General features: G+C 42.4%; 1 protein-coding gene across 3 annotated transcripts in view; it reads left to right on the forward strand.

Annotated features, from left to right (window-relative positions):
* Window positions 1-336: 336 nt before the first annotated feature.
* Window positions 337-14416, forward strand: part of trdmt1 (tRNA aspartic acid methyltransferase 1) — a 100902-nt gene continuing 86822 nt past the window's right edge. For 2 of the 3 annotated variants that reach the window (XR_005942602.1, XM_041183826.1), the window contains exon 1: window positions 349-474. Coding sequence is in view for 2 of the 3 variants with exons in the window: in XM_041183826.1 (XP_041039760.1) it covers window positions 399-474 (76 nt within the window). In the remaining variant the exon portion in view is untranslated. Of the gene's footprint in view, window positions 475-14416 lie in introns of all 3 variants that reach the window. The other variant, XM_041183825.1, reaches the window with a different exon arrangement.

Below are 14416 nucleotides of genomic sequence, written 5' to 3' on the forward strand. Positions count from 1 at the left end.
GGTAATTCTTGTTTTTGTTTTGGATTTCCAGCATCCGCAGTTTTTTTGTTTTTATCTCTATAAAGTTTCACTCGTGTGGAGAGAGAGAGAGAGTGTAAAATTATTTTTTAAATGCACCTATTTGTAAGGGTTCCTCTGTCATAAATAAACAAAATTTCTCGTGCTCGAGTAGATGTCTGGTCAGTCTCCCTCTTCTCAATGAAATCCCGGTCCTTACAGTTCACTGAGGTGCTCGGCTCTGTTCACAGTTTGACTGCGGGAAGCTGCGACTATTTGAATTTCACAAATGTTTAGCCCAGGCTCCGGGGCAGAGGGGAGGAACCTTTGTCCTGGTTCCTGTGCAGCGGCGGAGCAGAGAGGGAGGGCGCCGACTTTCTCTTGGAGACGGAGCGGTTGGTATGATGGAGCCTGAGGTCCCGCTGAGAGTGTTGGAGCTGTACAGCGGCATCGGGGGCATGCACTACGCGCTGAAAGGTAAAGCAGCAACAAGGGAAAAAAAGATGGAGAGTCATGTCTCAAGAGCGGAGCTCGATAAACAAGGGGCAAAACAAAGATAAAAACAAAAAAAAAACTGCGGATGCTGGAAACCCAAAACAAAAACAGAATTACCTGGAAAAACTCAGCAGGCCTGGCAGTATCGGCGGAGAAGAAGAGTTGACGTTTCGAGTCCTCATGAACTTCTTCTCCGCCGATGTTGCCAGACCTGCTGAATTTTTCCAGGTAATTCTGTTTTTGTTAAGGGGCAAAACAATGTGCTGGATTAGGTCTCCTTTCAAACACTATCAGTTCAGAAACTAAGTTGTTCCTCTTCCACCGCACCCCCCCACCCCCCCCACCTAGTCCCACTCCTGGGGCTTTGGGCATCTGTCTCCTCACTGTGTACATGTCAATGTGGTTGGCGTCCTTTCCGAGGAAGTTGACAAGGCCCTGGAAGAGAAGCCAGCTGGAATACCAGAAAGGGGACAGCTTGGACTAAGTGACAATCTTGTAATTCACACAGAAACTGCAGTTGTAGAAGAATCCTGACACAGGAAAATAGGTAGCTATCAACGGAAGCCAACGGACAGTTGATGTTTTTCTTATTCATTCACGAGATGTGGCTTCACTGGCTGGGCCAGCATTTATTTCCCATCCCTAGTTGCCCATGAGAAGGTGATGGTGAACTGCCTTCTTGAACCACTGCAGTCCATGTGGTGTAGGTACATCCACAGTGCTGTTAGAGAGTTCCAGGCAGTTGGTGAGGATGAGATCAAGTATGTTTTTCCCCCATCACCTGCCTCAGACCGAGTCATTTAGGACTTGGCCAGCTCAGTCGGTAGTGGTGCTACCAGGCCACTCTTGGTGATGGACATTGAAGTTCCCCCAACCAGAGTACATTCTGCATCCTTGCCACTCTCAGTGCTTCCTCCAAATGGTGTTCAGCATGGAGTAGCACTGATTCATCAGCTGAGGGAGTGTGGTACGTGGTAATCAGCAGGAGGTTTCCTTGCCGATATTTGACTTGATGCCATGAGACTTCATGGAGTCCAGAGTCGATGTTGACGACTCCCAGAGCAACTCCCTCTCGACTGTATACCACCGTGTCACCACCTCTGCTGGGCTTGTCCTGCTGGTGGGAGAGGACATACCCAGGGATGATAATGGTGGTGTCTGGGAGGTGTGTCGAGTTTAAACAAGGCACTGAGGAAAGGGTTGAGCTTGAAGGGATGCTCAAGGGGTTAGGACCAGGCCCTGAAGTGGTCGTCAACATGGCAGTAAATGACAGGGAGAATTGGTATCAGGGTTTTAAAGTCAGCCTTATCCCAAACCTCAACTATAGGCAATGCAAAGTTGTGTCCTCTGGTAAACCTCTAGTTTGAAAAGGAGAGAAATAAAATTAAGGATGCAAATATATGGCTGGTGATCTGGTATAAAAGCAACATTGCCACTTTCATAATTGACTAAGGGAATTATCAGAATAATAAGGGTGATTTGCAGCACCTCAATCAAATAGGAACATTGAGACAATTACACCTATGTTTGTATCGATTTACAGAAGGCATTGATTATTTCTTGTGCAGAACATTATCAAAAAGCAAAACACACAGAATTGAAGGTAATCTTGTGACATATTGTGGGGTGTTTTGCTTGTGCTGTTGGGAGGGCTTTAAACGAACCCTGCAAGGGTGTGGGAACCAATATGAGGGGAAAACCAGGGTGCACAAAATTCTGGGAGGGACAAATAGCACTGTTATAGAGAATAGTAAGTTAATAGGTAAAGTCGGCTCAAGGGAAAAAGTAACAAAATCTAAATCAGTGTATGCATGTATGTGAATGCATAGAGTATAGTAAATAAGATTGGGGAGTTACAGGCACAGATTGCCATGTGGAAATATGATGTTGTAGTGATAACAGAAACCTGGCTCAAGAAAGGGAAGAACTGGGTGTTAAATATTCCTGGGTACAAGGTATTCAGAAGAGATAGGAAAGGAGGGGTGGCGGTAGTGGTTAAAGAGAGCATTGCAGTGCTGGAGAAAGAGGATGTCCCAGAGGGTTCAAGGACAGAATGAATTTGGTTAGAGCTAAGGAACAAAGATGGTGCAATTACATTGCTCGGTGTAGTCTATAGACTGCCAACTAGTGAGAAGGATGTGGAAGAATAAATTTGCAGGAAAATTAGAGCGATGCAAGCATTATAGAGTTATAATGGGTGATTTTAATTAACCGATTATAGGCTGGGACAGTGGTAGTGTAAAGGGCGGGGAGGGGCAAAAGTTCCTAGGTGCGTTCAGGAGAATTTTCTACAGCAGTATGTGTCCAATCCAACAAGAAAAGACGCACCGCACTGTTGGTCCTAGTTCTTGGAAATGTGGCGGGCCAAGTAGATCAAGTGTCAGTGGGGGAACATTTAGGAGACAGTGATCATTGTATTGTACGTTTTAGGATGATGATAGAAAAGGATAATAGACAATCCAGAGTAAAAATAATTAACTGGACAAGAGCCGACTTCGATGGGGCAAGAACGGAGCTGGGCCAGAGACTGGAACGAAAGATTGGCAGGAAAAAAACTGTAGCTGAACAATGGGCTATCTTCAGAAAATAATTGGTTTGGGGACAGTCAAGGTTTATTCCATCGAAAGGGAAAGGTAGGGCAAACAAATCCAGAGCTCCCTGGATGAAAAAGGAGATTGAAATTAAGATAAAGAAGAAAAAGTGTGCTTATGACCGATATCAGGTAGAAAATACAATTGAGAACCAAGAGGAATAAAGATGGTTCAGAGTGGAGGTGAAAAAGCATATTAGAGAAGCGAAGTGGGATCATAAAAGACTGGCAGCCAACAAAAAGGGGAATCCCAAAGTCTTCTATAGGCATATAAGTAGTAAAAGGGTGGTAAAAGGAGTAGGGCCGATTAGGGACCTAAAATTGAATTTGCACATGGATGAAGGGGCCATGGCTGAGGTATTAAATGAATACTTTGCCAAGGAGGTAGATGGTCCCCAGGCCGTGGTGACAGATGAGGAAACTCTTGTCACTAGAAGGGTTCAAAATTGATAAGGAGGAAGTGTTGAATAGACTGTCGGTATTTAAAGTTGACAAGGCACCAGGACCAGAGGGGATGCATCCAAGGATATTGAAGGAAGTGAGAGTAGAAATAGGATACTCAAGGAAAGTCATAGATAGTCAAAACAGGAATATTCAGCATGGATTTGTTTAAGGGATGGTCCTGTTTGACAAATCTGATCGAGTTTTTTGAGGTAACCAGGAGTGTTGATAAGAGTAATACATTTGATGTGGTCTACATGGACTTTAGCAAGGCTTTTGATAAGGTCCCTCATGGCAGACTGGTCAAGAAAGTAAGAGCCCATGGCAAAGTGGCACATTGGATCCAAACTTGGCCGAGAGGCAGGAAGCAGAGGGTGATGTTCAAGGGCTGTTTCTGTGGCTGGAAGTCTGTTTCCAGTGGGGTTCCTCAGGGTGTTGGGACCCTTGCTGTTTGTGGTGTACATAAATGATTTGGACATAAATATAGGGGGTCAAGAAGTTCGTGGATGACATGAAAATTGGAAGGATGGTAAATAGTAAGGAGGATAGCCGTAAACTGTAGGAGGATACCAATGGATTGGTCAGGTGGGCAGAGCAGTGGCAAATGGAATTCAATCCAGAAAAAAGTGTGAGATAATGCACTTGGAGAGGGCTAACAAGAAAAGGGCTTACATTATGAATGGTAGGACCCTGAGAAGTACTGAAGATCAGAGGGATCTTGGTGTGCATATTTACAGATCCCTGAGGTAACAGGGCAGGTAGATAAGGTGGTTAAGAAGGCATATGGGATTCCTGCCTTTATTAGCTGAGGCATAGAATACAAGAGCAGGGAGGTTATGCTGGAACTGTATAAAATGATGGTTAGGCCTCAACTGGAGTACTGCGTGCAGTTCTGGTCACCACATTATAGTAAGGATGTGATTTCACTGGAGAGGGTGCAGAGCAGATTTACTAGGATGCTACCTGTACCAGAGGATCTGAGCAATGAGGTTAGGCTGGGGTTGTTTTCCTTGGAGCAGCGAAGGTTGAGAGGGTATCTTATAGAGGTGTGTAAGATTGAGGGCATAGATAGGGTGGATAGGAAGGCACTTTTTCCATTAGTAGAGGGTCAATAACCAGGGGGCATAGATTTAAGAGGTAGAAGGCTAAGAGGGTAGTTGAGAATCTTTTTCACCCAGAGCCTGGTGGGAGTCTGGAACTCACTGATTGAAAGAGTGGTTGAGTCAGAAACCCTTGTAGTATTTAAAAAGTATTTAGATATTCACTTGTTTTGTCACAGCCTCCAGGGCTATGGGTCAAACGCTGGAAAATGGGATTACAGTAATCAGATCTTTGTTGACTGGTGTGGATACGATGGGCTGAATGGCCTCCTTTTGTGCTGTAAATGTCTGAGTCTATAAATTGCAGGGGCACTGGCCATAATCTTTCAGTCTTCTCTTGACTCAGGGGTGATGCCAGAGGACTGGAAAATTGCAAAATTACGCCCTTGTTCAAAATAGGTTGTAAGGATAAGCCCAGCAATTATAGACCAGTCAGTTTAACTTCAGTGGTGGGCAAGATTCTAGAAACAGTTATTCGGGATAGAATTAGTATTCACATGGAAAACATGGGCTGATATGGAAGAGCCAGCATGGATTTCTAAAGGGGAAATCACGTTTAACTAGATTGCTGGAGTTTTTTGAAGAGGTAACAGGAAAGGTCGATGAGGGTAATGCAGTTGATGTGGTGTACATGGACTTTGAAAATGCATTTGATGCAGTGCCACACAGACTTGAGAAAAGTTATTACTTGTGGAATAAAAGGGACAGTAGCAATGTGGATACAAAATTGGCTGAAAATAGGAAGCAGAGAGTAATGGTCAATGTATATTTTTCGGGCTGGAGGAAGGTTTGTTCCCCAAGGGTCAGTATTGGGTCCCTTGCTTTTCCTGATATATATTAATGATCTAGACCTTGGTGTGCAGGGGACAATTTCAAAGTTTGTGGATGATACAAAGTTTGGGAGTGTTGTGAACTGCGAGGAGGATGGTGTGGAACTTCAAGAGGACATAGACAAGCTGGTGGAATGGACAGGTAGGTGGCAGATGAAGTTCACTGCGGAGAAGTGTGAGGTGGTACATTTTGGTAGGAAGAACATGGACAGACGATAAGATAAGGGGTGAAATTTTAAAGGGGTTGCAGGAGCATAACGACTTGGATGTATATGTGCATAGATTATTGAAGGTGGCGGGACAGGTGGAGAGAGCAGTTATTAAAGCATATAGTATCCTGGGCTTTAATAATAGGGGCATAGAATAAAAGAGCAAGAAGATTATGCTGAATTTATACACGACACTCGTTAGACCTCAGTTGGAATATTGTGTACACTTCTAGGCACTATATTATTGGAAGGATGTGAACACATTGGAGAGAGTGCAGAAGAGGTTTACAAGAATGGTTCCAGGAATGAGAAACTTCAGCTATGAGGATATATTGGAGAGGTTGGGACAGTTCTCCTTGGAGAGAAGGCGGCTGAGAGGAGATTTTATAGAGATGTTCAAAATCATGAGGGGGATGGACAGAGCAGAAAGGGAGAAGCTGTTCCCACTTGTATAAAGGATGAAGAACGAGAGGGCACAGATTTAAAGTGATTTGCAAAAGCAGCAAGTGTGACATGAGAAAAAACTTTTTCACACAATGAGTAGTTCGGGTCTGGAATGCACTGCCTGGAAGTGTGGTGGAGGCAGGTTCAATTGAGGCATTCAAGAGGACATTAGCTGATGATTTGAATAGAAACAACGTGCAAAGGTACGGGGAAAAGGCAGGGCAATAGCACTAGGTCACAATGCTCATCTGCAGAGCCGATGCATACATGATGGGCCGAATAGCTTCCTTCTGTGCCGTTAAGATTCTGTGATATTCTGGGAGGAAGGAGAGAGGAATGACAAATGGTGTTCCCTCAGGATCTTTACTAAGCTCTCAGCTTTTTATCATATGTGATTTGCATGAAGGAATAGAGAGTTGTGCATCTAAGATTGCAGTTGATAGTAAATCAGGGGCATAGTAAGTTGGTTAAATGGGAGCAGGATGCAAATGAACATAAACAGACAAAGAGGGCAAAACTATTTCAAAGGGAATTCAGTGTGGGAATTATGAGGTATAAGGGCATATTGATAATGTCATTGGATGGATAATCTAGGCTAATGCCCTGGGCACATGGGTTCAAACCCCAATCTGGCAGCTGGTGGAATTTAAATTCACTTAATTAATAAAATCTCGAATTGAAAGCTAATCTCAGTAATTATGCCATGATCATTGTGATTGTCATAAAAACCCTTTAGGGAAGGAAATCTGCCTTACTTGGTCTGGGCTACATGTGACTCCAGACTCTCAGCAACCTGGTTGACTCTTAACTGTGCTCTGAAATGGCCTAGCAAGCCATTCAGTTCTAGGGGAATTAGGAATGGGCAACAAGTGCTGGCATCGCCAGCAATGCCCACATGCCATGAAAGAATAAAATAGTCATTCAATTTGGATCAGGGAAAAATAATTTAAAATAATTTCTTAATGGTAAGATGCTAGGAACTGTGGAGAAACAAAGGTTTGGGTGTCCATGTAAACAGATCACTGAAAGCTAGGGCACAGGTACAAAAAGTAATCAAAAATGTTAATAGAATGAATGTTGGGCTTTATCTCAAAGGCGCTGGAATGCAAAGGACAAGAAATTATGTTTCAGTTTCCCAGAACTTTGGTTGCACCCCATCTGCAGTATTGCATTCAGTTTTGGGCACCAAACCTCAGACTTGCCAATTCTCACGATTCAGGGACACTTTCTCAGTAAAATCACACCTATCTTGAGAAGGTTCTGAATTCTCAGAATTTTCATGGTTGCTGCCTTATGCCCCTCCCCTGGATGAATCTTGGAGATGGAGACCCAGATTTTTGATGCCTCTAGCTCAGGTGCAGGTTACAAGTATAGACTGGGTGTTTTGGCCAGGCATTTGCAAGGTGTTCAATGTCAGAGTGTTTATCGTGGCTCCCATTGTTACTGACTACTGGAGTTTTAATGTGACCAGCAGTAGGATGAGTGTCTGTGGGCCTGAAACATTGGCTGGTGACTCTCATGGCAAATACCAGAGAGAGAAATTATTGGACTCTCACCTTCTGGCACTGCAGCCCTTAGGCTCTGCTACAAGGTAACAACCCACAAGCAAAATGACACAAGCTGCAACTTGTCGTCTTCAATAAGATTTCAGGCTCTTTGATTTAAAAAGGAAAACCTCTTTTGGCTCAGCGCATTCCACACGTTCTATTAAGGTGCTCGGACCAAAAGGGTGAGAAACCCACCCATTCACAAAAGCTTTCCAAAAGCTAGTGTTAATTAAAAGGATGGGCTGGAACTTCTAAAACAGATCAGCATCTTTTTTATCCAGCTGGCACCAGAGCTGAGTAAAGAAACTAACAGAAGAAATTAAAGAATTCTGAAAATATTCCAGTTTAGTTCTTTTTCCCCATTTTTGGTTCATAATCTGTGACTCTTCCATGATGTCTGGAAGCTACTGCTTTACTGTAGTTTCTCTTTGTAAGTTAATTTCTGACTCAATCACTTCTCTCAGATTCTCAATAGTGACTTTTGTTGCTCTTCTCCCTTTAATCACTTTTAAACTTATTGCTCCTCTCATTTCTGTCTTAACATCCAGGCCCAGATTTGTGCTTCCAGGTCTGGCGCACAGAGTCGGGAGAATTCCTGGCTCCGTGAACCCGACCGGTAAAAATGTTTGACCTGGGTGTGGGCATTGCAGCTCAGCAGGCCATGTATCATCCAGGTAATATTGGTCATCAGATGGCTACAGTGGCTGCATTGGCATTCCAGGTGTCGCCGGATGTGATTTGTGCAGTTTGCAGTGGTATATGGAAGTCAGGAATGAAGTATGTCACATCCAGTTCTTAAACAGGCCATTTGGCCAGAATGGATGTTGCAGAAGTTCTTTCAAGGAGCTGCAAAGGCACAGTTGTGTGATCATCATGTGCAAGATGCCATATTTATATATATATATTTCATGCACTTGTATCAACGTGTATAGGGTTTTAAGACTTAAGTCCGGTCAATCTCTGCGTTATGGGCATCTAGCTTTGGATTCTCCTACAAGGGGAAACAGTCAACATTTACCCTGTCAAGTCTCTTCAGAGTTTTATATGTGTCAATAAGATCACTTGGCTCAGTGTGACAAGTATCTGCGTGGGTTGTTGAGAAATTCATAGAATCTGCTTTGGTCGCGTCTGTCTTTTACTTGAGTGTGGTGTGTCTGACCACAGTTTGACAGTTGGTTCACATGTACTGCATACTTACCCTGAATATTAGAGTATAAGGTAGATGTGGTAAATTGTTTCATCTTTCTGAATTTCAACGTGTCTAGTGAAGGAAGTGCGAATATTTGAGTCATCTTGTGTTTGTATTGAGATTTTTCGCATTTATTTTTGTCTGGTGTAATATAGTTAATTTTTCTTGTTTAATAAATGTTCTGTTCTAAAAGAACATCAGCAGACTCCTGTGAATTTGTTTAGTAATTTCCTCCATGGTTTTAAAAAATAAATAAAAGCTAGGATTTAAAGTCAGGTTTCACTCTGGGATCTGATTTGTCCAGTCCTGACATCAGTTCGGATTGTAACGCTTGCCCGTATTTCACCTGAAACTTCATGGAGTCCGGAGTCAATGTTGAAGACCAGGGCTACTTCCAGGCCACCTCTGTAGGACAGACCCAAGGATGGTGTTGGAGGTGCCTGGGATGTTGGCTGTAAGCAATGATTCAGTGAGTATGTCAGGCCTTGCTTGAGTAGTCTGTGGGATAGCTCTCCCAACTTTCAAGCCCTAGATGTCAGTAAGACAGACTTTGTAAGGCCAACTGAACATGGAGTGCCATTTTTGTTCCAGGTGCCTCGGTCGATGCTACATGGTCCACCCGCTTTTATTTCTTTTCAACTTTTTGGTAGCAGTTTAGTACAACCGAGTGGTTTGTTAGGCCATTTCAGAGGGCAGTTAAGAGTCAACAACATTGTGTGCACCTGGAGTTATATTAGGCCAGAGAGATAAGCTGATTTAGTTGTTTGGTAGTACAGAACTTGCTGAAAAAAGAAACATGTCTAAGATTTTTGTCTTGCACTCATCAGGACACTTGTAAGAATAGCAATATAAAGGGGAAAACAACAATTTATACTGTATGTGAAGATTGTGATTGGTTGGCAAGTGGCATTGCCATGGAGAATGCACCAGTGATGGTGATTGACAGTTAACTGCCAAGAATTGTTTGAAATTTAAACCAGACAGCTTAATCCTGATTGGTCAAGGTATTGCCCTGAGGAATGATTCAGCAAATGGCTGTCACTTATTTTGTTTCGCTGAAACAGGTGCAATGTACGTACATGTTCTTTCTGTTTGCAAAGAACAGGGCTCTGTGTATTAATATAAGTAGCTTCCAGTACATGCAAATGCACCACACTGAGCCTGACTGAACCTTAAATTGGTTGTCAGCATAATTCTCAGCACACTGAGGATTATTTAGCAATTATTGTCCAATCGCAGAATCACATCTAATGTTGGATACTACGTTTTGAGTTTTGCAAGCATGGCTCCCCGTTGCAAACAGCGGGTGGGACATGCTGTTTGATACGATCTGCCAGTCTTTGGGATGTACAGCCTACATACCTAACATCACATTGGCACTGAAATTCGTATACCACATTACCCATTTGTGTGATAGGCAGAATGTCTTTTTGGCTTGATGGCAACATCCTGTTAGTGGCGAGTACCATTCATGTTACTACTGCATAGTAGCAGCGTGAAACAGCTATCTTTACCCGTTGCTCAAATTTTTGAGATACCTTGCCCTTCAGGATAATGTGTGGTAGACTGGGCACTTTTCAGGCTGAAAGTGACAGCCTTAGGCCTGTTCATGAGTTTGCATGATACACAATGCAAAATGTTCTGATCAGGGTAGCCATTATCCTGCAGGATGCCTTTGATGCGTCCCATTTCAGCATCAAGCTTGCATGGGGAGCAAATGCCTCAGTATCTATTCACAGGATTGCCGCTAAGACCAATCTTATAGCACGTGGAACTAAGAATCCCACTGAGTATATTGACTAGTGAAGGTAGGCTTGCGGTAGACCTTGGTCAGTGATGACCCTTGGTGCGTTGATAGTGGGGGATTCATCAATGATAATGCAATAAATATCATGGGGAGGTGGTTAGATTCTCTCTTGTTGGAGATTGTAATTGCCTGGCACTTGTGTGGCATGAATGTTACTTGCCACTTATCATCTAAGCCTGAAGGTTGTCTACGAATTGCTGAGTATGGACATGGACTGCTTCAGCATCTGAGTAGCTGTGAATGGTGCTGAACATTGTCCGATCATCTCCACTTCTGATCTTATGATGGCAGGAAGCTCATTGATGAAGCATGGTTGGGCCTAGGACTCTAATGAACCAGATGAGTTTTTATGAAAATCCAATGCAGTACATCTGCAAGTGCTTATTTTTTTCCAAGAGATCAAAACCTGGGTTTGGGGTGCAGATCAGCCTTGATCTAGTGAAAAAGCATAACAGGCTCAAGGTACCAAATGGGTTGTTTTTATGCTCTGATTAAATATTATCTCTGGAAATAGGTTGCTGACCAGTAACTTATCTGTAACAAAGGAACGCTTTCCATTTTAGAGTCCAAAATGTTGATTGTCTTCTTTATATGGGGACAAACTCCAAAGTCCTCAACTGATAATCTGTTAGTTCATACAGTATACCCAGAGAGGGTGAGGCTGGAGAATTAATAGTGGGAAACAAGGAAAGGCAGAGACTTGGAACAAGTAGTTTTGTATCTGCCTTCACAGTAGAAAACACAGACAACATCCCAAGATAGTAGAAAATCACAAGGCAAAAACTTAAAATAAAATAATCATGATTAGTAGAGCGGAAGTACTAGGAAAACTAATGGCATTAGGCTGACATCTCCCCTGGTCCTGATGTCCTGCATCATAGGGTCTTAAAAAAGTAGCTGCAGAGATGGTGGATGCATTGGTTATAATCCACCAAAATTCCTTAGATTCTCGAAAGGTCCCAGTGACTGGAAAACCATAAAGGTAAGATCTCTATTCAAGAAAGGAGGAAGACAAAAAGCAGGAAACCATAGGCCAGTTAGCCTAACACCTCTCCTTGGGGAAAATGCTCAAATCTGTTATTAAAGGAGATAGTAGCAGGATATTTAGAAAACCATAATATAATTAGGCAGAGTCAAGATGGTACTGTGAAAGTGAAATAATGTTTGACAAATTTATTAGTTTATTATCAGGTGTTATTATTATATATTATATATTATATAGATGTGTTTTTGTATTTCCAAAAGGCATTCGATGATGTGCCACATGGAAGGTTACTGCCCGAGATAAGAGCTCATGGTGCTGGAGGGTGATATGAACGTGAATAGAGGATTGGTTAACAGAAAACAGAGTCGGGATAAATGGGTCATTTTCAGGTTGGCACGCTAACTAGTGGAGCGCCTCAGGGATTGGTGCTGGGGTCTCAACTATTTATAATCTATATTAATGACTTGGATGAAGAGACCGGCAATATTGTAGCCACATATACTTATAATACAAATATAGGTAGGAAAACAAATTGTGAGGAGAATATGGAGTCTACAAAGCGATATAGGTAGGTTAAGTGAGTGGGCACGAATTTGGCAGATTGAGTATGATGTGGGAAATTGAGAGGTTGTTCACTTTGGCAGAAATAATAGAAAATCAGATTTTATTTAAATGGAGAGATTGAAGAATGCTGAGGTTCAGAGGGATTTGAGTGTCCTTGTACTTGAATCACAAAAGTTAGCATGCAGGTACAGCAAATAAATAATCAAATGTTGGCCTTTATTGCAAGGACAAAGGAGTATAAAAATAAGGAAGTTATGCTACAACTATACAAGACTTTGGTGATATCATACCTGGAGTAGTAAGTACAGTTTAGTCTACTTAAGGACAGATACTTGCATTGGAAGCAGTTCAGAGAAGGTTTACTAGGCTGATTACTGGGATAAAGGAGTTGCCTTATGAGGAAAAGTTGAACAATTTGGGCCTATACTCATTGAAGTTTAGAAGAATGAGAGGTGGTCTTATTGAAACATAGAAGATCCTGAGAGGGCTTGACAAGGGTAGATGCTGAGAGGATGTTTCCCCTAGGCCACACAGTTTAAAAATAAGGGCCTCCCATTTAAGACTGACATGAGGATAAATTGTCTCTCTGAGAGGGTTGTTAGTTGGTGGAATTCTCTAAACTAGAGAGTAATGGAGGCTGAGTCACTGGTTATATTCAAGGCTGAGTTAGACAGATTTTTGATCTACAAGGGAGCTGATGTTTATGCGGGGCAGACTGGAAAATGGAGCTAAGGCCACAATCATTCAGCCTTGATTTTATTGAATGGCAGAGCAGACTTGAGACATTGAATGGCGTACTCCAGTTCCTAATTCTTATATGTTTTATAATTAGGCTACTGTTGAGCTAAATGGAGTTTTTGAGGGCTTAAACACTGGACAGGAATGGCAGCCACAGATTATTTTTTCATGCAAGCCACCTTGGGACAATGAAAGGTAGTTTGACATTTCCAAGAGCATTCACATTCAAGGTTTTCTGCAACAATCTTTTTTGAACTCAGCATGCACCATTGTAAAGTTGGGCTGGTGTATTTGGCAGAGATTGTGGGAAGGTGACCAGTTTGAGTTGGGCTGTGGGAGTTGGAGGAAACTGCTGCAGGAAGGTTTAAAAGTTTTAAGAAGAGGACTCTGGAACAGAATGCAGAGGGATTATTTTGTTCAGGTGAGATAACCTTTTGAAGTGGATAGTGTAGCATTTTATTACTTACACATCATTCTATGAAGATCAGTTTTACTCATTGAACTAAGCGAGTCTGATCACAACTATAATTTATATGCCCAGTGCAATGCAAAATAATACAGTTTAACTATTGTCATTAAGCCTCGCCTCATCTACTGTTAACTTGGTCTACTTTTGGAGAAATTGTTGCAGTACTTGTGTGTAAGAGATGGATTTTGCTTCCAGTCAAAAAGGGTATGCCACTTGTAATCCACTAATGTACAAGGACACAAAACATTCTTTTATTCTTTCATGGTCTATGGTCATCACTGACAAGGCTAGCAATTGTTGCCCATCCCTCTAATTGCCCTTGAGAAGGTGGTGATGAGCTGCCTTGAGCCACTGCAGTCCATCTGGTGTAGGTACACCCACAATACTGTTAGGAAGGGAGCTCCAGGATTTCGTTTCAGTGACAGTGAAAGAACAGCAATATAGCTCAAATCAAGATGGCCTGTGGCTCGGAGGTGGTGATATTCTGATTGTGAGCCAACACCAAAGTAAGATGCTCAGACCACTTATAGGAGCAACTGACACCACTGAAGAAAGAAATAAGAACTTGCATTCTTAGAGTACCTTTCAAATTAGCAGAGTTTGCAGCCAATTGAAACGCAGTCATTGTTGTAACATAGGAAACACGGCAGCTAATTTACCTGCATTAAGTTTCTATAAACAGCAGTGAGATAAATGGCCTGAATCTGTTTTAGCGCTGTTGGTTGAGACATCAGTATATGCCAGGACACTGGGAAGAACTCCACTGCTCTTCTTTGAGTAGCACTCAGATCTTTTATGTCCATCTGAGAGGGCAGACCTGATTAACATCTCATCAGAAAGATCGCATCTCCAACAGTGCAGCACGAGAGTGTTAACTTGGATTGTGTGCTCAAGTCCCTAGAGTAGGGCTTGAACCTATCATCTTCTAACTCATGCAAAGGTGTAACCATTAAAGCACGCCTTGAACCCTGGAAGGTATATAGGGCATACCAAAATTTGCAACGACATATA

This window comes from Carcharodon carcharias, chromosome 3, assembly GCF_017639515.1.
Source record: "Carcharodon carcharias isolate sCarCar2 chromosome 3, sCarCar2.pri, whole genome shotgun sequence".
NCBI classification, from domain to species: Eukaryota; Metazoa; Chordata; class Chondrichthyes; order Lamniformes; family Lamnidae; genus Carcharodon; species Carcharodon carcharias.